The sequence below is a fragment of the Odocoileus virginianus genome, chromosome 31 (genome assembly GCF_023699985.2).
Source record: "Odocoileus virginianus isolate 20LAN1187 ecotype Illinois chromosome 31, Ovbor_1.2, whole genome shotgun sequence".
NCBI lineage: Eukaryota > Metazoa > Chordata > Mammalia > Artiodactyla > Cervidae > Odocoileus > Odocoileus virginianus.
The window spans coordinates 39,927,821-39,954,564 of record NC_069704.1 but is presented as its reverse complement, the minus strand read 5'-3'; the positions used below and the strand labels follow the sequence as shown (position 1 = coordinate 39,954,564).

The window sequence follows — 26,744 nt, the reverse complement described above, 5'->3', positions numbered from 1 at the left end:
GTCGTGTCTGACTCTTTGTGACCCCATGGACACACCAGGCTCCTCTGTCCATGGGAATCTCCAGGCAAGAATACTGGAGTGGGTTGTCTTTCCCTTCTCTAGGGGATCTTCCTGACCCAGGGATCGAACTCAGGTCTCCTGCATTGCAGGCAGATTCTTTACCGTCTGAGCCACCAGAGATATAGTTGATGGGCGCTTTAAAATGACAATGTTATAAACAGTAGCTTTTCAATGGCCTTTATTGTTGATGAATGGCTAACACCGTATTACACCGTGGTGAATGTTTCTCCTCATGAAATATTTGGGTTTCCAGCTGAAGGACACTGGGACCCCTCCCTCCACAGCAGAGCCTCACTATACGCGCGTCAAATACAGCAAACGCATGGAGTGTGTAGTCAGACTCAGACAATTTATTTTACTGAATTGAGATTCAAGTTCAACTAAGCATTCTAATGGGTAACAAGATTCAAACATCAGAGAAAAATTTTCTCTTTAAAAATCACAAGCAAGCAAGCTCACACATCTATGGACTGCAAGATGAACTTCCATTTTATTCTCAACACCCATCCGTGTGGAGTGTCACAAGGTGAGGTTGCCAAACACAGAAAATGATACGACAGCACAATTCCCCGAGGGTAATTATTCTTTGAATGGAAAACATCATTTAAATCAAAAACATTTAGAGATGCTCCTTTAGTTTGTTAATTCCTAACCTCAAAATAAAATCTTAGTAACAGAACACAGAATTCTCCTTGGTTGGTCACCTCATTCACTATGGAAGAGAACAATCAATAAAAATCATAAAAAAACAAAACCCTGAAAGAGAAATAAATAACTAAATAATTTACTCATAGGTAGTTCTGCTGCACTCATTGCACATAACCACACAAAATTCTAAAGCTGATTTTTTTTTTAAAGTTTGGAAAATGCAGTTGCCTGTTTGAGTTTCTTGCTAAGTGGTGCATGCTTCTCAGGAGAAGTATCCTACGTAGGCCTGAGCTTCAGATTCAAACACCGGGTACTCTAGACCTGCCTGGGTGCACAGATGTGGTGACAGGACAGCAAGGGATCGCCCTGGCTTCCAGGGTCGGGAGCTTCAAAGCCAGTGGTTTAGGGTGAGAATGTGCAAAAACCACTGGGACCAGTCTGTTTGTACTTTTACTGTGATGTCCTTGCAGGGACTATAAAACCTTCAGCAACATTCTCTGGAGGTTTAAAAAGCAGCAGCACAGATAGGACGATGAACAGTTTACTTGAGGAATCTTTCCACCAAACAGAGAGCTAACACAGAACACTGCTCTTTGCGAGGTTTTCAGCAAGTTCCCTCCCACCCATCCGATTTCTCCTGCTTTCTGTCACTAAAAGCGTTCACACTTGACTGCCTTCTTGGCCAGCCCTTAATTGACATTATTTCTTTGCTTCCTGAATTAGGCCCCTCCCGTGCCTACAGATGTCACAACAGGGCAGAATGAGTGCCCCCCCCTCCCAACCCTGCACCCCCTCAACAGCATGTTTTAAATTTGGGTGGGGGGAGGAGGGAGTATGTTACCTGGTTTATTAGAAAACCAATCTTGAAAAGAACTGACAGAAAAAGATAAGTGAGATTCTGGGGCATCCACAACCGTTTTCAGATTGCACTTGGTCATGTCTCTGGCCCTTCTTTCTGTGCTCACGCTGGTCACAGGTACGTCCCTGAATAGAGAGAAGGCGCTGGGTATCCGTTCCTGAACGGACCGTCTGTGGAGGCTCAGCAGCATCCTCTGGAAAGGGACCCTGATAAGTGTCTGAGGCTCTACCGGCCACATGTGGTCTCTGGTGTGTACTGGTTACTTTTTTTCCTTTAATGACCTTAAAAAAATTGAAAATACATTCTAAGCTCGAGTCTCCCAGATTTTCCCTGTGGGTGATGGCTTGCCAAGCCTCTGCTGGGAGTTCTTTGACGGGGTACACAGCTCCGAACTGTGCAAAGTACAAGGCCACTGTGCCTTGGGATCCTAATCTGGGGGACTTCTTCTGGAGACTGAGACAGGTCCTGGCAGACAGATGTCAAGCTTGGATCTTCCATGCTGGTCTCCACCGCACTCCCCAAACGTACAGAGCTGGACCACATTAGCATTCTTTATCTAAAAAGTGGCTGTTTATCGTAGGTCTTAATTTACACCCATTTAAACCTGTACCTGTGCTAGCTGATTCTTGCCGTGATCTGAAATGCAAAATCACATGTTCCAGGTGCTGGGAAATTTTCATCCTGCAGGTTAGGGCCTTACTACTCCACATGGCTGGTGGTAGAAAAGCTAACGTGTAAACTTACTTCTTGTTCACCACTAATGCCACCCACAGTCCACAGGGCAACCCCTCTAGGAAGTCAAGGAGAAGCATCCCAGCTCTCTACTCCAGGGTACTCATGACACAGCTCATGGACGGCTGCGTCTTGAAAAAGGACAGTGTTTACCAGGAACCAAGGAATTAAAACAGCTGGAGATTAGCATTTCAGAGGCTGGGTTTCTTTGAGAGATATCTGTCTCCATCCTCTCTGAAAGAAGTCTCTCTTCTTAGCATCATGAGATGCTATGACACCATCTAGCTCCTCCAACCTTCTTGATATCTGAGAGGCAAACTTTCTACCAACAATTTTTCTATCATTAGAATATTCACTTTGAGCAGAATCAGAGATTTGCATTTCTTTCATAAATCTGTAAACTTTTAAGTTATCAACATATAGTATGTCAGGTTTTTAAGTAATTACTAGACAAGATGAATATCCAAACTTTTTTCTAAATTAAGGGCTTAAGAACCTGAATTCTTACTCTCATCAGTGATTCTTTTAAAAAGCAGCTGATGACTCTCAAAATATAAATCTGTTACCAACTAGATTGATTTAGCTGCTCTGGAGTTAAGAAACAGTCTAGGGGCGTGCATGCATGTGTATGCACACGCAAGCGCACACACACACCCATCATCTAAACAACTATGTATGAGAATGTCTGAAGTTTCTGAACTAAATGAATAGGTGAAAAACCACCCATCTCACAGACACCAATCCAGCTGTCCTTTTTATGTTTTTGTTTGAAATGTCAAACTTGTTTTCCTCAAAATGTGAGTTGATTCATCCTTCTCTTAGTCCTGTGGCTTTACAGTGGCCCTGCCAGCACCACCTCGACCAAAACAGTCAAGCCAAGTCTCTGAAATATGAGGGCAGGAGGGATACCAACTTGAAAGTGGAAGAAACCAGAGCACAATTAAATAACCACAAATGAATGAGAAATACGGACATGTCAGCTGGCAGACACCAGCTCCAGTTCTAACAACGTTAAAACCAGTGAAACTATGAATTTTCCAACTCAGTCAAAAACAGTGTTCTAAGGGCACTGAAAGATGAGATGAAGGAAGTAATTGCCCGTGGTTGGTATCGAGGACTGATTTTTTTTCTGAATGAAATGAAATGCAACAGTAGATGATGAAGCATGTGCTTTTAAAAGTGACGGCACTGCACCCCCTCACTCTCTCCCACTGGTGTTTCACACACACACAGCACTCTGGTTGTTTTCACATTTTTTCAGGTCTCTTCCTGTCAATTTTAAAAATTGTTACCTCTTGGTGCCTATACCTATCTACTGTGGATATAAATGGCTCTGGCTTTTTAAACCTGCAAAGCAAAGAAACAGTAAAAGGCCTGAACAATAAATAAAACTAAGCATCTCCCTCTTTAGGTGAAAGCTTTCAAGACAGAAACAGGGATGATCGGTCCAGTGAGAACGTGTTCTGGTTCTGTGAAAGAGTCACCCCTCGGTTCCACCTCCCCTGACAGAGGACAGTCTGCTGTTTTCCTCCAGTATCAAACTGCATCTGTTTAAAGTTGAATATGCCTTAGAGAACAACCAAAAATTGTTGCAATTTTTGGCAGATATTCTACGCAGCATAAATGAAGTGATGCTCCCTTTTCCTGACTCCTCCATTTAAAGCTGTACATAGAACAGCTGAACGCAATACTTCCAGGACAGCGGAGTCTGCGAACAGTGGGGTTTGGTTTTGTTTCCAGGAACAAAGAGGGAAAAGAAAAACAAAACTAAGTGAGAATGAAGAGGAGAAACCCTGAGGTGAAAATGGCTTTTCCTGTAGAGTTTCTGGGGGCTCGGAGCCCGGCTCATAAGGTACCAGCGATCTTCTGGGACGGAAGGCCCTCCTCCAGCCAGACGGCGGCGGCTGAGCCGCTGCGCGGGGCCCGCCGGTGGATGCGCCGCAGCCGCAGCAGGTAGAGGAGGATGGCGAGCAGGACCACCAGGAAGCAGCCGGAGAACAGGTAGTGGTTGTACACAAAGGAGAAGCCGCGCCAGTGCGCGTGGCTGGCCCGGAACGTCTCCTGCTGGATGTCTCTGCCCCGGGGAACAAGAACAAACAGCACGGCTAATGAGGCAGGCAGCAGACGCAAGGTGACCGCGCCCAGGGACATGACGGGGGCCTGGTTTAGGACTCGGCTCTGCAGACAGAAACCATCACCTCTGTCTCCCAGACCCGGTTCCCTCACCTCTAAAATGCAGGATAACCTGGCCCAGCAGAGGGTGGTTCTGAGTATGAACATGGAAACACATGGAAGTGTATTCATAAGTCTGTAGCTGTAACTAACACTCAGGTTTGGGTAACAAAAATCAGAGAAAGTTAGAACTGTGCTTCACTAATACACAGAAGCCAGTGTGGAATCAAAGCTCATGTTTGTGATCACAACACCTAATTCTCAGTTTCTGCTGTTGACCCAGCTAATGTGCTGCTGGGAGAGGCTTGATTAAATGAAGGGAAAAACAAAACCAAAACCAGTGAACCCCTCATTTATTTGTGAACCAGAGTTCTGATGTAGGGTCAACTGAGAGCTAGGTCTGAGTGTGACGGGGAAGGAGACACATCTATATTTAAGGCTCTGGTTGCAATGCAGCATTTCCACGGAATGTGAATGTAGACAAAAACCACTACAGTGTCAGCAGGACGTGTGAGTCTGTTCCTAGTGCAACTCACAGATCTTTTACATTACACTGGGGTGTTCTGCAGATGCCTCAGAATACCACCAACAGCTATCACTACACTGAGATTCCAGAAAGTATGAATTCTGCTGCCAGGTCTTGCTATCTAAGGTGCTGATGAGGAAGAACATACACTACAAACCACAAGTTTGTCTTCTGTAATGTTAGGTAAATATATTGCAATATAACAGTTTCCTCTATAAACTTATGCATTTATATTAAGCACTAAAAGCAAGATTTCAGGAAGGGGTCCAAGGCCATAAGGGTTAAGGACCCTGGAATGGACCCCTCTGTGTTGGGGCTAGGGAACAGACAGCTGATGACAATGGGAGGGGAGGATGCACCCGTGCGGAAGACCAAGTCAGACGCCCCCGCTCCCCACTCCCTCAACCCCGCCATGCTCCCAGTCTGCCCACAGCCAGCATTAACAACACCCCAAATACCCACACCCACGGCTACCAGGATCCCTCAGATGCAGAGAAGCACCTTCGGCTGGATTTGTTACCAAATTCTCAGCCCTACCTCAAAGGTAAGAAGCGGGTCCTGTAGAGGATTGCTCCGAGGGTCCACTGCACCTCCTTGTCATAAACTTGCAAGGCCGTCTTTAAACTTCTATAGTTGACGGGAAACGAGAAGCCCCTGTGGAACACCTCGAACATCCAGGCGGACTTGAAGCACTGATACCTACAAGCGGCACAGATGTGAAGGGAATTGAGTCACTGGCCCAAACACCCCTGTGCGGTCAGTCTCACCCTCTGTGACCGACGCGGGTGTCGGGGCTGCATGTGGCTGGTGCTCTGAGGGCCAGATCAGCATCTCCAGCTGATTCACTTGGTTTACACCCCTTGTCCCACATCTTTCACCTGTCAAATCGATTTGCCCATGAAACCTGATCTCTACATAATATGTGGTGGCCATGAGAGGTTTTTCCCCTTGGGCTTTCCATCATTTAACTCCTTTCTGAATAAATACTGAACAAGAGTGACCTTCTTTGAACTTCAGTTTCTTTTTTATCTAATGAGAACATGGGCGGGTCCTTTTTGGCTCTGATAGTCTATGATTTTAAATATTTATCAGAGGCTTCTTCTTGCAAAGTGCTGGGCTAAGCAAGTAATATGATATCATCATAAATAATAACACAGCCAATGTGGTTAAGCAAAGGATTTTTAAAAAGCAACAAATACCTATAAAACAAAACAGAATATGATAAATGTGCCAGAGACATAATGAGGGCTCTGCAGATTCGGAGAGAGGGATGGAGCCTGGCTGAGTGGACAGATGAAAACACCTCTGACCTCTGACCTCTGGGCAGCGCATCAATGGCAAAAGATGCACAGGAGAATCCCAGGTGGAAGGAAGACCAAAACAGAGCCCAAGACTGCAAGACATGTTTGGGCGAGTCTTTGCCATCCATCTGAAAGGACCCCGGGGCAGATGCGGAAGAGCAGGGACCAATGAGGACGCAAAGGCAGACTGGGGCCAAGACTGGACACAGAGTTTCTTCAACGTACCCTGGGCTCTCTGTCCATGACTTACTTGAGCCTGTGGAGGTCGGCGTGAGAGGCATACAGTCCTCGGTCAAAGCGTTCCCGCAGGATCGACCACTTCGTGGCACAATAATCCTGAAAGAAATGTCACCCCAAGTATATCCCTAGGAAGTATATTAAATTTTTTTCATTTAAAAAAAGTGTTGACCAAATTCATATTCATAACGAACATATCCTTCCAATTAGGAAACACAAGCTTAATATATGTCTGTATCCCACGAGGACACAACACAGACACTCCGTGAACCTTCACTGATGAGAGGGACAATGCTTGTTTTTCATCTTACATTTTGGTCAAGGTCATTGTTAGAGTTTCCCTGCCCACAACCAACCTCTTCCAAAGCTGCGGAGTTCCTCCCCCCGTGACTGCACATGACTGGCAAAGATTTCTGGAAAAGTGAAGTTGCACCTCCGCTGGTTCAGACTTAACACCTAGGTCCATGGCTACACGGTACTCTGGGAACTCAAAGTGTGTGTGTTCAGTTGCCCAGTCATGTCCGAGTCCTTGTGACCCCACGGACTACAGGCTCCTCTGTCCATGGATACTCTAGGCAAGAATACTGGAGTGGGTAATCATTTCCTACTTCAGAGGTCTTCCTGCCCCAGGGGTCAAACCTGGGTCTCCTGAGTCTCCTGTATTGGCAGGTGGATTCTTCCCATGCGAGCCACTAGGAAAGCGCCTGCGCACACAGGGGTGATTACAAGAGACGGCAAGAGGCGCCCCCTTTTCCTGACGTCACTTGCACGGAGGTGTGTATCAAGAGCTAAGATTTGCTGAACACTGAGTCAGCGCCTTTTCTGAATGTAATGCTTCAAACAGCTCCCTGACATGGCTGCTACTCTAACCTCTGTTTAAAGGGTGAAGGACCTGAGGCTCAGAGAGGCAGTGACACTCAAGGGCAGGGGACACAGAAAATGTGGTGCTCAGCCCGGGTGAGGCGTGAGGAGAGACCACGGCTGAAGACAGGATGGGAGGGAGACAAACACACCTCTGACATGATCAGAGCATGAAGTGCTGGGGGGAGATGGGGCTATGGGGGGGGGGGGCACACTAAGGTATTTGAAATTCATCCTGGAGGCAAGAGGAAACGCTGAAGACTCTGAAAAGGAGACCAGGGGGCTGCACTTGTGTTTCACAACTCTGGGGAGCGGCGTGGAGAATGAATGATGGGAGGGAGACCAGGGCAGGAGGACCAGAGGGAGGCTCCTGCAACGGGGCACGTGCGAGTCCAGCACTGGGACAGTGAGCGTGGGACGGAGAGGAGAGAGAGCAGGGGCTGCAAAGGTATTTCTGACGTATAGTAACATGCTTCATGACTGCTATTACGGGGTGCACGGGAAGGGATGGATGAGTGACAGGGGGAGGGGAGGGCGCTGGAAGGCCTGTGATGCCATGACCGAGACAACACAGCAGAAGAGAATGGGGAGACAGGAGGGGTTGTCTGGAGCTGTGAGAGCTCACAGGCACGGGGCGGGGTCACATATGGAGCCTCTTTCTGGGAGGCAGCAGCAAACCATGAATTCAGATGAGACCAGCCAAGAACCTACAGGTCAGAGGACCAAGGGAGGAGACTGCCCAGGCTCGGAGCCTAGGGGGCTGTCAGGAAGGCAGGGAGAACGAGAGAAGAAGGGTGCTGGCAGCAAAGGGCAGGAAGCTGCGAGGAGCTGTCGGACCAGAATCCCACTATTACGTGTGGGAGCCATGATGGCGGTGCAGTCCATGCAGTGGGGCAGAAACTGGCTCACGGGGGGTGCTGTGGCTTCTGCTGTGACTGTTCCTCTCCCTAACCAAGGCCCAGCCAGGGCTGCTAAGGCGCTGCACATGGCCTTCTGCCATCTCCCGTGTCCTGCTCCTGTCTGGGCCTGGTGCTGCCTACACCAGCTCCCCAGACAGTTACCTTGGCGGCTCTAGTAAATGCTGCGGCGTCGTAGTCCCCGCCCATCCGTAACACATCTTCTGTGCAGTAGTAGAATTCGGAGAAGCCGTAGAACTCGCTGTTCTGGAAGTGAATCGGAGGCTGGTAGACCCCATTGAGGGAGGTTTGCGTCTCGTTTGTTTTGTTCATGAAAGGCTGGATGGTCTCCCGGCATAGGTCAAAGTCCCCTGTCCCCCGCAGGTACAGCGTCTGTCCGTTTTGCTGGATTTCGTCTTTGATGTCCAGGGGTAGGCAGGGGTCCAGGTATGGAGTGTCAGGAGTCAGGCCGGTCTGTTTCCCCAGGAGTCTACAGGATCAAGAGAAACTTCATCACAAGACAGAAGACTGTGTGAAGAAGAAAGTGGCCGCAAGTCAGTGTCTCCCAAACTCTGTCCCGCGGAACACAAAAGGGTTTCAGGAAAAATCAAGTTAGAAAAACACAGACTTGAGCCCCTCCTGGAGGTTCATAACACACACCTGAGTACAACAGACACCTAAACCGGGGCCAGTGACAGTACGACCTGGTCAGATAGCGGATGCTTTCTGTGCCCTGTGACAGGCTGATGTCCTTGGCCGTTGAGGGCACACAGTTAGTAAGCTCTTCCGTGTCTCCTGTTAACTGTGGTCCAACGCCCACTCACTGTGTTATTCCCAGCCCCATTTTGGCCACAAATGGCTGTCATTTTAATTATATATAGATGAAATGTGACTGTAAAAAGAAGGCGCTGGTCCTGTGAAAGCTGGATCAGATGCCTTAGAAAAATGATAGAGGCAAACTGCTAGAAAACTGGTATCAAATTAGGTATTAGCAAGATTATTTTAAAAAGTTTGGAAAAATCAGTAAAAATCTAGACAGAAAATAGTATTAAACTGCTTCACAGATGTCTTTAAGGCCTTGGTATTCTTGAAAGATAGCCAAAACGGTATCAAGAGTGGGTGCTGTGCCTGCCAGAGAGATGACAGATGCAGCCTAAGAAAAGCTTTTAGTCCAGAGCGAAAGACTGGCAACTGAATACACAAGTTAGAACAAAATGCTTCAGGTTGATTCTATTTTTACGATTCTCTGCTCTAACTGAATTTTTTAAGTTAACCAACTACTGACCCCAACTGCAGCAGATAACAATTTTACAGTACTAGGGCTCTGAGAAGTCCTGCAGAAATCTTAACATCGTTTACTGAAGTGCTCTACACTTACTGCCTCCCAATGAAATGTCCAGATCTGTCATCCTACCGTGTGTCTTCACCGAAAAAGAAAAGCTCAAGTTATGTCACTGTTTGACACCAGGAAATCCCATGGGCCTAAAAGGTGTTTTTAGTACTAGGAGGGCACCTGAATTTGACATTCAGTCACTGAAATTAAGTCAAGTTTTTACCTGACACTCAACTGACCTAAGATCAGGGCAACTCAAAATGGACGTGCATGTAATAAATTAAGGTCTTTGCCACTACTTTAAAATATTTGAGTAATTTAAAAAATCAATCATCATTACTAATGGCAGAGATAAATATGCACTTGAAGGCTCAATTCATGACATATGTAGTAAGTGATGACTAATATTTATAATGATTATATAAATCTAGGATGAGCTAAATGTGTATTTCATGCTACAGGTTTTACTTGCTCTATGTCTAAATTAAGAAGTACCACTCCACGGCCCACTATACAACCTTCTTGACATTAAAACCAATTAGTAAAAATTAGGGCTGCAGAAGAAGGTATTTCTCCAAAGTTCTAAATTAAATGTCACTTATAAAATATTTCTATTTTAAGACTATTATTAAAAATAATTTTACCAAAGTATGCTATGACATTTTTAAAAAGAAACTGGGACTACTTACTATCTCTTACCTAACACTATTCAACTAACACCTAGAACAGACAAAGAACAAGTTTTTACTGCTTTTCCTATTCACACATGTGAGTTTCTGGAAAATGAGGAGCTAAATGGCTATGATTTGGACTTTCTTAAAGTTTAGGCCTCCACAGGATTAAGATTAAATTGTAGTCAATATTTTATAATAACTATAAATGGAGTATAAACTTTAAAAACTGTGAATCACTAAGTTGTACATTTGAAACATATAATATTGTACATCAACTACACCTCAACAACAACAAAAAGGTCAAATTGATCAAAGAAATACCCTATCATTTAGCTCTATAAATCAGGATTTTTCCCCTCAAAATTGTTACATCAAAACAAACAAAACCAAGCATAGTAATTAATAACTCTTTACATAAGCCCACATTTCAGAGTTTTTTTAATTCATACAAATGGCTTTTCTGTTCTAATGGACTAATTTTAAATAAATATTTGGTATATACTTAAACTTATAAAATAAATTTAAATTGATAAGGTGTTTTTGATATTTTCTATACTAGAAATCTTCATAAACTCATTTTTAAAAGTTTTACTGCTAAAGATGCTTAAAATGACAAACTTTGACTTCTGGATCATTTCTTTCTCATGAATAGCTTCCTTCCTACGGTCGTATTTACCACATAACTGCCCAAGCTGCTTCCCACGACATTAGGCCATCTCATAACTCAACGCCACCACTGCATCCTGTGGGCCGCCAGGAAATCCGAGTGGTCCCAGTGCTGAGGTTCCCCAGGACTTGGCAATCTGGAATAGCACCACCCAGGGCTTAGAAGTATTTAATGTCCTGAGAGTGAGACCTCTGACCCAGCAGTGAAGCCCTGGGTCTGACAGCGTAGCCCCCTTCGGAGCCTAGTAGGCTGGGGCTGGAGGCAGGACCCTGCCGCCCTTGCATTTCTTCCCCAGCTCAGCAGGCTGGGCGGCAAGCAGCTAACAGCACTGACATTCTTCTGCTGACTGAGGGCTCCCTGCTTCGCCTGGGTATGTCTTCTATGAAGACAGACCTAGATTTCAAAGTCATGGCTGAGCAGTGGAAGGTGCTTTACCTGTTCTTCTGAACTGTGCTGGCAAATATTCTGTCTTCATACCTCTGTCGAGCGGCATTGCCACCAAACCCAAGAAACGTGGCCACGTAGACACGGTACACATGCTCCGTTTGGTGAATGTCACACCCCAAGTTAAACTCAGCCAGCAGGTTCTTAGCTACTTCTTCCTGCAGACGTAAGGGCCACAAGCTTAAGTATTTTAAGCAAAAAAAGTTACTTCCTTCTAAAAACAGGGATCCTAAAAGAGTCTCATCTAAAAGGGGCAAACATTTTGCTCCTGCATTTCCCAAGGATCTTTCCAAGCATCTTTCCTACTTCAACATGACAACCCTGACTTAAAAAATTTCAGGTGGGCTGCACATCTGTGATACTGAAATGACTTTGTAAAAAGGACGTTAACAATGTGATCTAGTAAATCTACTTAAGAAATCCTACACTGTGAAAATAATCTTCAACATTGAAAAGTCTCTATACACAACCATGTCCTCTGCAATTCTGTGACAGAAAATACTGGATGCCACTGAAATACACAATTCCAGGGAGGGGTGAGTTGTTATGGCAGCAGTTTATGGAGGAACATGCTTATGCACTGTTCAATAAAGGACAAAACCCTGGACAAACAGTATGATTATAACACCCATATTTTAAAAAACTACGAAGAAGTAGAAAAAGAATGAAAATAAATACACCAAAACACTATCTTTTTTTTTTTTGGATGATGTATCCACGGGAAATTTTTATTCCTGATTTGTCAGTATTTTTTTCCAATCTTGCTTTTCTGAGTTTCCTGCTTTGAGGGGAAAACGTGACTTTCTACCAAGAGTATAATAGTTTCTAGAGGCATGCCTGGATGGGAAGTAGGAAACACAAATTGTAATACTTGAATTTACAGAGCATTTTTCTAAGGTGCTTAATAAACACATCAACAATGTTTGCTGAGCTGACACAAGGTGTCTGGCGGGGTGTTGAATATACTGTATGCGCTACCTCAGTGAGTTTTGCAATAACCCTCCATCAGAGACACTTGCGTCACATTTAGAGAAGGGACTCGCATAAGGCCCCACAATCAGAGGCCAGGGTGACAACGCGGCCCAAGCCTGTCCGGCTCCACTCTTGTCCAACACTCACTCTGCCCGTCCTAATCCCCAGCTGCATGGAGCAGGGGAAGACACAGAGCAACTCAGGGACTCAGCTGGGCCCCTCCGCTCTACACAAGGCTGCCCAGCCTGCTGGGGAGCTGGAGGCAGAGGCAGGGTGCAGATAAACGACAGAGTGAGCCACAAGCTGAGAAACCCAGAGCAGTGGATCCAAACCTCAGTCTCTACCAGAAAAGTGGGAAGCTGCCTGACCACACATCCTTGCCCCCCCACATAAAAGTAATTTTTCCCAATTACAACTTAAGAAATCTGATGCTATCATATCAAGTTTTAGGATACCTGCTGGGAAAAAAAGTGACTGGAAACAGAAATAAAAACTCAAGTGTGTGGCTGACATATACACCAAAGGAAACTTCTACTTAAGTTCAGAAACAAACCAGCTGACTTCAATGAACAAACACAAACGGCTTAGTGGAGGTTTGCCTTGGCTTCCTCCCGTCTCCTGTTGCTTGGGTTGAGAAGGCGGGACCCTCGGCAAGCACAGTAAAGATGTGTTCAGACTCAGAAAACAAAACAAAAATGGATGGAGACATGTTAAATGAAAACCAAACCAAAAGGAAGGAAATTTGTACAGATAATAACCTGCTGTGAGGAGGCAAAGCTTACAGTTTTGGGTACTTCGTATGCTATCTGGGTTGACACGCCTCCCATGTCTAGAATACCAGCTGTTCTTTTACGAAGAATGGCTTCGCTGCTTTCGCTACCAGGGATGTTAACTTCTACTACCGCCTCGTCATCTGGAAAGAACAAGAAACATCCACTGAAACAGAACAAGTGCAGGGAGGCACGGTCTTGCAAACAGTCATCCTGCTTTCATGGTGGGATCCAGGGTATCTAGGAGCCCCAACCCGCTCCTCCCCACTAAGACCAAGCTCCCTCAGCGCCAGCACTGCCTCCCACGCTGCTCCTCCTCACCAGCTGCGTCACAAGACTCAGCTCCTTTTCTACGCTTTGCACGAAACAGAAGATGACAGAAGGTTCAGTCAGACACACTCACCGCAAACACAACACTTACCGTCTTCAATATGCTCAAAGCGTCCGAGGACAAAGTTAATGCCAATCCAAGCATAGACACCTAAAGACAGTGTAAGAAGAGTGAAGTCTAAAAACAGTTTATGTAATTCTGACCACAGCAATCTGTGCAGACATTTATTTTACCCCGACAAGCTGTGAAAACATTATCTGAAGAAATACACTTTTACCGGTGTATTTTATCTTTTCCCAGTGGTTTTCCAAGAACTCTCAACTTTTAATTTTGTAGTTTCATACCATTTGCATGTGTTGAAAATACAATCCCCTAGGCCCTAGTGTTCCTTTGAAATTTGAAGATTGTTTTGAAATACCAGAGTTTTCACTTTGAGGCTAAATCTATCAAGTGCAAGGTTTTAAAAACCAGTGAACTCTGATTCTTCCACTCCTTTCTCCCAAGCTCTCACTCAGCTCCCAGGTCTGACTCTCTTTTTATAACATTTTCTACATCTGATCCTCACCTGTTTTCATTACTGCCTTTATGTAATCTGGTAGAGAGATCTAATTGAGCTTCTTGTTCCTACTCTCCCGTTCCAACTCACGCTATTATCTACTGGACTGATCTATAGAACAAAGTCCAAACTCCAGAGTCCACCAATTCAAGACCTGTCCAACTTTTCAAAACTGAATAAATTTGACATGTAACACTGCATAAATTTAAGTGATACAGTGTGTTACTTTGATACATTTATATATGATTGCCCGTGTAGCAATATTATCATCACATCATTACAGTATTACTGTCTCTATTCACTATACCATGCACTAACCCTCTATGGCTTATTTATCCAGTGTTACAAGTTTCTACCCTTAAACATCACTAATCTTATCTCCTACCCCCATCCCCTGGTAACCAACATTTTACTCTGGTTTCTGACTTCTTCAGATTCTACAAGTGGTATCACACACCATTTGTCTTTCTCTGACTTCCCTCGCTTAGTATAATGTGCCCAATCCAACCGTGTCAAAAATAACAGGCTGCCCTTCCTCCTCTCTCACGGTCACATAAGATCTCACTGTGTCTATGCACCACATCTTCAATGTGTCTGTTGATGAACACCTGAGTTGTTGCTGTATCTTGGCTATTGTGAATAACACTTCAATAAACACGGGAGTACATGTATCTTGTCAGAATTCTATTTTCATTTCCTTTGGGCATATACCCAGAAATACAAATGCTGTGTCACAGGGTACCCCTAATTTCATTGAAAGTGAAGTGAAAGTGAAGAGTTAGTCATGTCCGACTCTTTGCGAACCCATGGACTGTAGCCTACCAGGCTCCTCCATCCATGGAATCTTCTAGGCAAGAGTACTGGAGTGGGCTGCCATTTCCTTCTCCAGGGGATCTACCTGACTCAGACGGTAAAGCGTCTGCCTGCAATGCGGGAGACCCGGGTTCGATACTCAAGTCAGGAAGATTTTGCCTTAACTAACTGCTCTAGCGGGGACTTTCAATATTATATTGAATAGGAGTAAGAAGAGTGGGCAGCCTTGTCTTATTCTTGATCTTTGAGGAAATGCTTTCAGTTTTTCTCCATTGAGTATAATGTTAGCTCTGAGTTTGTCATATATGGCCTTTATTATGCTGAGGTCTGTTCCTTCTATACCCAATTTATTAAGGGTCTTTTTTTTTTTTAAATCATGAAAGGATATACTTTGTCAAATGCTTTTTCTGCATCTATTGAGATGAAGTGATTTTCATCTTTCACTTTACTGATGTACTACATTTATCAATCTGCATATTTTCCATCATACTTGTATCCCAGGGATAAATCCTACTTGGTCATACTGTGTAATCCTTCTAAGGGGTTCTTACGTTTAAAAACATTATTCATGTATTTATTTAGGCTGTGCTGGACCCTCACTGCTGCACAGGCTTCTCTCTAGCTGCAGTGGGCCGGGACTGCCCTCCAGCTGAGGTTCATGGGCTTCTCACTGTGGTGGCCTCTCCTGCACGAGAGCACAGGCTCCAGGGCATGCGGGCTTTGGTAGTTGTGGCTTCCAGGCTCAACAGTTGTGGTTCACAGATGTGTGGGGTCTCACGACATGTGGGATCTTCCTGGACAAGGGATGGAACCCGTGTCTCCTGCACTGGCAGGCTGATTCTTTACCACTGAGCCACCAGAGAAGCCCTGAGGTGCTCCTGAATGTATCTGGAAAAGCCTTTCCTTCTCCTTCGTATCTGAAGGATAATTTTACTGTATAGAGTATTTTTGTCTGGCAGGCTTATCTTTCAATACTTTGAGTATGTCATTCTACTCCTTGGCCTCTGTAGAGTTTTCCCAGAAAAATCTAGTGATAGTCTAAAGTAGGTTTCTTTGTAGATTACTGTCTTTTTTCCCTGGCTGCCTTTAAAACTTTTTTCATCACACTTTTGACAGTTTTAATATGTCTTGAAGGTCTTTTGCGTTGAAGTAAGTGTTTCCATTAGCTCTGTGGACTGTATATCCAGCTTCTTCCTCGAGGTTTTGGAAATTCTCAGCTCTTATTTCTTTGAATACTCTCTGCTCCCTTCTCTCTCTCATCGCCTTCTAGGATATCCATGAGTCTTATGGTGGCTTTCTTAATGAAGTCTGATAGTTAAGGGGTTCTTCACTTTTAAAAAAATCTTAGTTCTCTCCTCTTCCACCTAGAACATTTCTATATTCTTACCCATGAGTTCATTTACTCTCTGTTCCATCTGATGTGCCTGACTTCCAATGCTTTCTAATGCATTCATCTCACTGACTGAGTGCTTCAGCTCCAGAATTTGTTTGGTTCTTTCTCAGAATTTTAACCTCTTTGGTAAATTATTTTGTTAATTTTATTCCTGAGATCATTGTACTGTCTTTCTGAATTTCCTTGTAGCTCGCTGAATTTCTTCCTAGCAGCTATTTTGAATTCTTTATCAGTCAGATTGCAATAGTCCATGTTTCTAAATTTAGTTGCTGGAAAACTTTTTTTTTTCTTCTTGTGATATCACATTACTTGATTTTCACAGTGTTTGATGCAAAGTATCTCCGTCACAGCATTTGAAGTAGTGAATGACTTAAAGCTTTGTTTACGTTCATTCTAACAACTCAACACATTGGTAATTTGAAGCCTTTGTTTTCTACAAGGTGGCGCTACAGCACAGCTTTTGGTTTCTCTTACCTTAGTTGCCTCATCACTAAGGCTGGGAGCATGAACATAAAAAACAGCCAGTGGAGAGGGAAAAAAATGGATGGTGACAGAGCTGGGGAGATGTATGCTTCACACCTGGGCTTTGGGTTTATTAAAGAGAACAGGATTCTTGAGTGGGGGAGGACATCCCCAGAGGTCCGTGGGCTGTCTTCTTGCAAGAATCCCACAGCAGACAGCAAGAAACTGGTCCCTTCAGTTCTTTCTGCCTTCTTCTCCTTTCTTTCTCCGCTCACAGTAGCTGTGGTCTCTCCAGCTACACTACTCTCGGGCAGGTTAGTTCACCACATCCCAACTCATCACCTTCACCCTCTGCCACCTCTGCCAGAGAGGTCGTGCTGGCCCAGGGCCACTCCTGCGGCTGCTGCCTCTGCAGACTCCTCCGGGGTCCAATCCACCCACTTTCTTGGGCACAGATGAACTGATCTCTTGGGTGTCCTGGTGTGCTATGCATAGGCACATTTTCCCGGTTATGGGTCTCTGATTAGTTGCAAATCAAAGAGGGGAGAGAAAAGGAACCACGTACGCCACCATGATGCTGATATCACCAAGACCTGTCTAACCTGTAACATTACCATGACCTTTCAAAAGGGCCACCATCCCATCAGGTTAAAGTATTTTTATTCCTCTGTCCAGGGTGCAGCTTTTCTGACCTGCATTGACTTAAATAATTTTTTCTGCCTAGAATGAGCTTCCTATCCCTCTCTCAGAGCCCTAGCCTTACCAGGCTTTGGCACGCTGCGTTTATAATTATCCCTTGATGCTCAGTTCAAATGTCACTTTCTCCATGATGCTTCTAGCTAGGAAAAAAAAAGTCTCTTTCCTTTCAATTCCCATGGTAGTATTTCCTTACTTCTGTATGGCATATAAAACTGCCTTACATAAGTTAGCTGTTTACCTCACTTGTCTATAAACAGTTCAATGGCAGTATGTGAATTTCACCTAATTTTTGGCGAAATGATAGATGATTTTGAAATAAATGCTTTTTGGTCTCCATCTCTAACAAGCTATTCCCCCAAATAATTACACTGACTTGCCATTTCATTCTCAAGTACAATTATTTCTTTGAAAACAGATTTTCTCAGTGTATCAAAGTGAAGAATAATTTCCCTTTTCTAGCAAGTAAATCAGTAGAAGGTTCCAACAGCTCGATAATTATCATAATTTCAGAAAGCTGTATAACTTAGGCAAAGAACACAAACCTTTTCTAGCAAAATGAATCCAAAATATGTTTCCTAAATGTGAAGAAAAACTTGTTATTTTTTAATGGCTTAACATTTGGATTATAAAGACTAGTCATGTAAAAAACTAATATTACCATTAAAAAATTATATTTGAAGGCTATAGTTTCCCAAATTTTAAGATGTTAAGAATAATTTAATAAAGTGTACAAAGTGGAAGACTGGGAGGACTTACAGGAATAGCTTCCCAAATTTCAAGTTGAAGACTAATATACTAACCTTCTTGTTTCCCTGAAATTACTTCTGCATGAGAGTCAGAAAACAGGAAGTCAAAGTGCACAGGGATGTCAGTCAGAAGGTCTTCCAGAATGGCTTTCTGCTGACTGTAACACAATCCAAAAATTTACATTCGATATATTAAATCCTAAATTTTTCTGTTTTAAAAAGAAAAAACAAAACCCCAAACCCTATGGCTCTGGTATATCCTGTGTGAAAAAAGTAACATTTAAAACCAAAACAATTGGACTGAAAAGACTGTTTAAGAAGGAATTTTCAGAAGTTGTGTAAGTTATGTGATTCCTAGATGTAGAATTACAACTGCAAACAATCCTTAAACTAAGAAAATAAAAAATCAGGTTTTTTTAAATGACAACCTTACAGTTTACTCTTCACAGTCATATATAAATACATTAAAAGGTGTTTTGTGAGTTCTGACTCTAGGTCTGGCACTGTTCCTAATCTGAACAGAGAATTTTTAATGTTTTCCGTTTGATGACGATGATGATGGAAAAGGAAGACAAGGAGGTGGGAGAGGAGGGGTGAGAAGGGAGAAAACCCACCACAGCCAACACCACCACTGGCCTGGCAGGCCCCACCCTCGTGGGAGGATCACCTTTCGGGGAGGATTCTCATTCCAGCCGTGCAGAGAATGTACAGAGGGGTCTCTTTGTGTTTTGCCCGTGGAACATGCTCTGCAGCAAAGTTCAAGAGTGGAGAAATGTAGTCACTGACTTTCTCTGGAGAAGTCGCAAACTCTGAAATGCCTACAGAAAAAGGAGAAGTCCTTTAAATTAATATCCAACATGTGTTGGGTTGCCAGTAAATGACAGGGATACTACAAGTTCAGTCCCATGCTCTCTTCTCAGTCATCAAATACAGACTTAACTGAGCAATCGCTACGTGTCTGATACTTGGGATCAACTGCATGTGAGCTCGTTTCTGCCCCTAAGAAACACACCCACACTGGCCTCAGGCAAGTTCACTCTCTCTCACAGCTGACATCACCATCTCTGTCTCAGATCTCTGAATCTTTTTTTTTTAATTGTTCATACCATTCCTTTATTATGCTTTTAATGTTCATGAAAACAACGGTGATGACCACTTTCATTTCTAACAGATCTCCAAATCTTAATCGCGGCCATCCAGATCTCTTCCCTGACCTCTGATCATACTGACTTTATACTGATCATACTGAAAGTTACTGATCATACCCATAACTTTCCATGGGACACAGCCATGTCCTTGACCTCACAGCAACATATGCAAATCCAAACTCAACTTCCACTGCAATCCTGCTCTTGCTGCCTGCTACTCACCTTAGCAGCCCCAGCTGAGGGCCCTCATCCCCAACAGATGTTCTGGGTCTCATTGATCACCTATCCTTGGTTCTGCTCACATTATTTCACTTCTCACCATCTCTTCTGGATACCACGAGCCTTAGCCAGCCTGCTGCAACACAGCCTAATCTCCAGTCCTGGCCATCCCCAACCACTCTCTATGCAGAAGGTGTCTCCTGCTTTGAGATCCTCCGGTGGCTCAATGCCCTGTGAATAAAGCTCAGCTCTAGAACAGCGTAATACACCCTGTGCACTCACCCACGTCATCTCCTGCCATTCCTTCCATCTGGCTGCAACTACACCGCATGACATTTCTGAGATGTTTCGTATTCCAGTCTGAGGGCCCGTGCACCTCCCCAGGAAGAACCTGCTCTCTGACTACCCCTCCTTTCTCCCTCCTCACTGGCGGACTCCAGCTCACCCACTGAGCTACATCCTCCCTGGAAGTCCTCCCTAACAGAACCTTCCCTGATGTGAGCTCTCCTCTCCTTATATTCCATGCTCACCCTCCCCTCTCAGTGTATACTCATTCCACCTCACTGAAACTCCCTATTTACTTGTCTGTCACATTTCAACTGGAAGTATCTCGAGGGCAGAAACTGTGTTTTGTTCAAAGTTAGTCTCAGCATGTGACACAGTCCCTGGTAAATAGGAGGTGCTCAGCAAATATTTGCTGAATGAGTACGTAAGTGTTCCAGCTGTCATTTAGCCTGTAATATTAAAGCTGAGGGGGATTTTAGAACTTCAAAATTTATTTCACAAATTAGGAAACTGTGGACTCAAATTAAGTGATCTGTCAAAGCAATGAACAGCAAGCAAACTGAAAGCCAGATTTTTTTGGACTCCATATACAAGATCATTTCAATGGACACCAAGCCCAAAACTATCCAGAAGCTATTCAGTACAGTCGCTCAGTTGTGTCTGACTTTTTGCGACCTCATGAACTGTAGCACACCAGGCTTCCATGTCCATCACCAACTCCTGGAGCTTGCTCAAACTCATGTCCATCAACTCAGCAATGCCATCCAACCATCTCATCCTCTGTCATCCCCTTCTCCTGCCTTCAATCTTTCCCAGCATCAGGGTCTTTTCCAATGAGTTAGTTCTTCCCATCAGGTGTCCAAAGTATTGGAGTTTCATCTTCAGTATCAGTCCTTCCAATGAATATTCAGGACTGATATCCTTTAAGATTGACTAGCTTGATCTCCTTGCAGTCCAAGGGACTCTCAAGAGTCTTCTTCTCCAACACCACAGTTCAAAAGCATCAATTCTTTGGCACTCAGCTTTCTTTATGGTCTAATTCTCACATCCATACATGACTACTGGAAAAAACCACAGCTTTGATTACACAGACTTTTGTTGGCAAAGTAATATCTCTGCTTTTTAATATGCTGTCTAGGTTGGTCATAGCTTTTCTTCCAAGGAGCAAGCGTCTTTTAATTTCATGACTGCAGTCAACATCTGCAGTGATTTTGGAGCCCCCCAAAATAAAGCCTGTTACTGTTTCCATTGTTTCCCCATCTATTTACCATGAAGTGATGGGACCAGAAGTGATGATGTTAATTTTCTGAATGTTGAATTTTAAGCTAACTTTTTCACTCTCCTCTTTCACTTTCGTCAAGAGGATTTTTAGTTCTTCTTCACTTTCTGCCATAAGGGTGGTGTCATCTGCGTATCTGAGGTTATTGATATTTCTCCCAGCAATCTTGATTCCAGCTTGTGCTTCATCCAGCCCAGCATTTCTCATGATGTACTCTGCATATAAGTTAAACAAGCAGGGTGACAATATACAGTCTTGACAGACTCCTTTCACGATTTAAAACCAGTCTATTGTTTCATGTCCAGTTCTAACTGTTGTTTCTTGACCTGCATACAGATTTCTCAGGAGGCAGGTCAGGTGGTCTGGTATTCCCATCTCTTTCAGAATTTTCCACAGTTTCATTGTGATCCACACAGTCAAAGGCTTTGGCATAGTCAATAAAGCAAATGTAGATGTTTTTCTGGAACACTCTTGCTTTTTCGATGATCCAGATGTTAGCAATTTGATCTCTGGTTCCTCTGCCTTTTCTAAATCCACCTTGAACATGTGGAAGTTCACGGTTCACGTACTGTTGAAGGCTGACTTGGAGAATTTTGAGCAGTACTTTGCTGGCGTGTAAGATGAGTGCAATTGTGCGGTAGTTTGAGCATTGTTTGGGACTGCCTTTCTTTGGGATTGGAATGAAAACTGACCTTTTCTAGTCCTGTGGCCACTGCTGAGTCTTCCAAATTTGCTGGCATGTTGAGTGCAGCACTTTCACAGCACTGTCTTTTAGGATTTGAAATAGCTCAACTGGAATTCCATCACCTCCACTAGCTTTGTTTGCAGTGATACTTCCTAAGGCCCACTTGACTTTACATTCCAGGATGTCTGGCTTTAGGTGAGTGATCACACAATCGTAGTTATCTGGGTCATGAAGATCTTTTTTGTATAGTTCTTCTGTGTATTCTAGCTACCTCTTCTTAATATCTTCTGCTTCTGTTAGGTCCATACCATTTCTGTCCTTTATTGTGCTCATCTTTGCATGAAATGTTCCCTTGGTATCTCTGATTTTCTTGAAGAGATCTCTAGTCTTTCCCATTCTGTTGTTTTCCTCTATTTCTTTACATTGATCTCTGAGGAAGGCTTTTTTATCTCTCTTTGCTGTTCTTTGGAACTCTGCATTCAAATGGGTGTATCTTTTCTCCTTCGTCTTTAGCTTCTCTTCTTTTCTCAGCTATTTGTAAGGCAGAGGAATAGGATGGGGAGACCACTTTCCCCCCACAAATTTATCAAAAGATTATTTGAATGCTGAGCAACTTCCACAAAACAACTTCTGAACACTGTCAGAGGACACCAGGCACCCAGAAATGCAGCCCATTCTCTTTGAAAGAAGGTAGAACAAAATATAAAAAAGAAAAAGAGAAACAAAAGAGTTAGGGATGGAGACCTGTCCTGGGGAGGGCATCATGAAAGAGGAGAAGTTTCCACACAGTAGGAAACTCTCTCACAGGTGGGTCTGCGGTGAGTTCTGGAATCTCAGAAAGCAACATAACTGGGAGGAAAAAAACCCCACAGAATACACACCTAACCGCAACTGCAGAAAGGAGAACTTTCCTGCGAAAGGCTCTAACATAACAACCTAATAGGCACCTGGCCTGCTCACAGAACAAAAGAGAGGGAATATCAAAGGAGAGCTAGCAGGCTGCCTATCAGCCCCTCCCAGGCCAGAGGCAGAGAGGCAGGCTTGTAACAGCCAGAGCTGGAAGGCAAGGGGCTGCGACAATCTCAGCCCCAGGGATGGCATCTTCCACCAAACTGTGAGCAGGCTCCTAGCTGCTAACCAGGTCTTCCTGAGATCCCGGATGGTTGACATTCGCCAGGAGGGTCGTAGCCTGAGATCAGCTGTCCAGAGGAGACATGCGGCACACTCGGGGAAGCCGAGCGGCCAGGACTGGGGAGGTGATGAAGATGCACGGCCCTCCTGGGACCATGCTCACCAAGCACCTGTCGCCTGAGCTGCTCAGACCTGGCAAGGGCACAAAATGCACACCCCAGCCCACAGAGGCCGAGCCAGAACTGTGTCTGAGTGTCTCCTGTGGAGGGACGGGTCAGCAGTGATCGGCGGCAGGTGCGATGGGTATGGCAGACTTGGTATGGCATAAGCCCTCTCGGAGGAGGTCACCATTAACCCCACCAGAGAGCCGCCAGAACACACAGGACTGGGGAAACAGACTCTTGGAAGGCACGAATAAAACCTTGCACAAGGACCCAGGAGGAAGGAGCAATGACCCCACTAAAAACTGACCCCGACATGCCCATGAGTACCCAGCAGTCTCTGGTGGAGGTGTGGGTCGGCAGTGGCCTGCTTCAGGGTCGAGGCATTAAATGCAGCAGAGAGTGCATGGAACCTTCAGAAGGAGGTCGCCATTACCTTCATCACCTCCACCATAGTTTGGCCTCAGGGCAAGCAACAGGGAGGGAACACAGTCCTTCCCATCAACAGAAAATTGGATTAAAGATTTACTGAACACAGCCCCGCCCACCAGAACAAGATCCAGTTTCCCCCTCAGTCAGTCTCTCCCATCAGGAAGCTTCCATAAGCCTCTTCTCCATCAGAGGGCAGACAGAATGAAAATCACAATCACAGAAAACTAACCAATCTGATCACATGGACCACAGCCTTGTCCAACTCAATGAAACTGTGAGCCATGCCATGTAGGGCCACCCAAGACAGGTCATGGCAGAGATTTCTGACAAAACATGGTCCACTGGAGAAGGAAATGGCAAACCACTTCAGCATTCTTGCCTTGAGAACACCATGAACAGTGAAAACGCAAAAGGGTATGATACTTAAAGATGAACCAAACTCCCCAGGTTGGTAGATGCCCAATATGCTACTGGAGAAGAGTGGAAAAATAACTCCAGAAAGAATGAAGAGACGGGGCCAAAGCAAAAACAACACCCAGTTGTGGATGTGACTGGTGATGGAAGTAAAGTCTAATGCTGTACAGAGCAATATTGCATAGGAACCTTCAATGTTAGGTCCATGAATCAAGGCAAATTGGAAGTGGTCAAACAGGAGAAGGCAAGAGTGAACATTGACATTTTAGGCATCAGTGAACTGAAATGGACTGAAATGGGTGAATTTAACTCAGATGACCATTATATCTACTATTGTGGGCAGGAATCCCTTAGAAGAAATGGAGTAGCCATCATGGTCAACAAAAGAGTCCAAAATGCAGTGCTTGGATACAATCTCAAAAACAACAGAATGATCTCTGTTCATTTCCAAGGTAAACTATTCAATATCATGGTAATCCAAGTCTATGCCCTGACCAGTAATGCTGAATAAGCTGAAGTTGAACAGTTCTTTGAAGACCTCTAAGACCTTCTAAAACTAACACCCAAAAAGAGATGTCCTCTTCATTATAGGGGACTGGAATGCGAAAGTAGGAAGTCAAGAGCTACCTGGCTGTTACCGCTAAGTCACTTCAGTCGTGTCCGACTCTGTGAGACTCCATGGACTGCAGCCTACCAGGCTCCCCCATCCCTGGGATTCTCCAGGCAAGAACACTGGAGTGGGCTGCCATTTCCTTCTCCAATGCATGAGAGTGAAAAGTGAAAGTGAAGTCGCTCAGTCGTGTCCGACTCTTAGCGACCCCATGGACTGCACCTACCAGGCTCCTCCGTCCATGGGATTTTCCAGGCAAGAGTACTGGAGTGGGGTGCCACTGCCTTCTCCAAGAGCTACCTGGAGTAACAGGCAAATTTGGCCTTGGAGTACAAAATGAAGCAGGGCAAAGGCTAATAGAGTTTTGCCAAGAGAACACACTGGTCGTAGGAAACACCCTCTTTCAACAACATAAGAGAAGACTCTACAGATGGTCAATAGCAAAATCAGATTGATTATATTCTTTGCAGCCAAAGATGGAGAAGCTCTGTATAGTCAGCAAAAACAAGACCGGGAGCTGACTGTGGCTCAAATCATGAACTCTTTATTGCCAAATTCAGACTTAAGAAAGTAGGGAAAACCACTAGACTATTCAGGTATGACCTAAATCAAATCCCTTACAATTATACAGTGGAAGTGACAAACAGATTCAAGGGATTAAATCTGATAGACAAACTGCCTGAAGAACTATGGATGGAGGTTCATGACATTGTACAGCGGGCAGTGATCAAGACCACCCCCAAGAAAAAGAACCTGGTTACCAAGCAGATATTTATTGTTTACATACCGGGTTTTATTTTCATGACCACAGGCTTTCGGTTTTTATCCCTCATTTGCCTGATATCCAACAGATCGTGAGGATTGCCATTGTGCCGTGGCCAGCAATAGACAAATATCCGAGACCCGCTGCTCCCACAGTCCACCACGATGCCATAGTTCACGTTGGGGTTATTGGTGTCTGTAGCTTCAACGTCAGTAACTCGTGCCAAGTACCTTGTTTAGAGAAACAAACATACTCTTACTGAGACAGAGACTATCCATAATGCGATACACAAATACCAAGTCAGTGATTTCTAAGCTATGTGGTCCTGCCACCAGAACATTTTTACAACTGTCAAATGATCAAAAAAATCAAAAGAAAACAAAAAAGGGAACATGGTAAAAGTAACCTAAACCAGATACACACTCATTATTGTTTTAAATAAGTTCAAACGAGCTCTGAAAAGCAAAACTCTGTTTTCTAACTATCAATAGTAACTGAAAAATCAGCTTTAAATGATATCACAGGAGAAGCTTATGCTCAAATCCTCTTATGATGTGGATTTGGTGGTTAATAATTAAACAGTTTCAAACAGTTTAGTTTTTCATGCCATGCTGTATTGGGTACAAAATCCGTTTCCTCCAGCCACATGCTCCTTAAATTCCAACCTAATCCCCAAAGTCTTGAAGTCACAGGATGAAGGTACGGCATACCATCTAGAAAACACATTTTTTTTTCCTCCTACCTTTGAAACTTCTTGTCTTTGGAGAGCCGTCCATACTTATTTCGGATTATGACAACAGAAAAGTATAAAAGTGAGACAGCAGCAGCCAGAAGGCTGATGACAATAATTTGGCGTAAGTTGGTGTTCAGAATTCGGGGACACCCCACTGGAGAGATGCTGAAATGCCAGGAAGCAGGAAAAAGACAGGAGAGGCCAATCCTGAAATGCCGAAAGACAGGTTTAGCTAAAGCAGTTTGCTCCACAGAGGCCTCCCCTCACCTCCACTGATCCAAATACAAGACCTTCAGCAGGAGCTGCCCCTGGTTCCCGCTGCCCCTGTGTTCCCGGAAGGCCTTCTGTAGACCAGCCTCTTGCACATTGCTATTGTGCTATGTAAAATAGCAAAAATTATAAAATCAGATGGATGAGAATTAAGCCCTGATGATTATGACTTTTCTGTGTTCCCTCCCTTTCTGGGGAATATTAGGTAGCTTTTATTTTTACCCTGCCTCATTCCGAAAATAGAATTAGAGATAGTTTATAAGAATTAAGTTCAATAAAGTAAATAAATAAATGTATAATAAAGCCAGGCTTAAGAATGATGAATTTAGAGCACAAAAAAGCATGTAATAAGGAAAGCCTTGCAAAGGTGGTTGAGCATGCTAGCGGCCAAAACTGCCCGTTACAGTGGAAACATAAGCAGTTCAGGCGGAAGCAGATTCTCTAATACTGAATTCCAAGGCC

General features: G+C 44.2%; 1 protein-coding gene across 4 annotated transcripts in view; it reads right to left on the bottom strand.

The window, feature by feature from the left end:
• Window positions 1-388: 388 nt before the first annotated feature.
• The window catches only part of ENTPD4 (ectonucleoside triphosphate diphosphohydrolase 4), a 34,727-nt gene continuing 8,371 nt past the window's right edge, over window positions 389-26,744 (bottom strand). For 3 of the 4 annotated variants that reach the window (XM_020888161.2, XM_020888164.2, XM_020888163.2), the window contains exons 3-13: window positions 26,022-26,219; window positions 25,304-25,509; window positions 18,820-18,970; window positions 18,207-18,310; window positions 13,574-13,633; window positions 13,141-13,295; window positions 11,402-11,568; window positions 8,458-8,782; window positions 6,549-6,634; window positions 5,535-5,696; window positions 389-4,373 (exon numbers count right to left, since the gene is read on the bottom strand). In XM_020888161.2, coding sequence (XP_020743820.2) covers window positions 4,145-4,373; window positions 5,535-5,696; window positions 6,549-6,634; window positions 8,458-8,782; window positions 11,402-11,568; window positions 13,141-13,295; window positions 13,574-13,633; window positions 18,207-18,310; window positions 18,820-18,970; window positions 25,304-25,509; window positions 26,022-26,219 — 1,843 coding nt within the window. In that variant the 3' untranslated portion in view covers window positions 389-4,144. The remainder of the gene's footprint in view (window positions 4,374-5,534; window positions 5,697-6,548; window positions 6,635-8,457; window positions 8,783-11,401; window positions 11,569-13,140; window positions 13,296-13,573; window positions 13,634-18,206; window positions 18,311-18,819; window positions 18,971-25,303; window positions 25,510-26,021; window positions 26,220-26,744) is intronic. The other variant, XM_020888165.2, reaches the window with a different exon arrangement.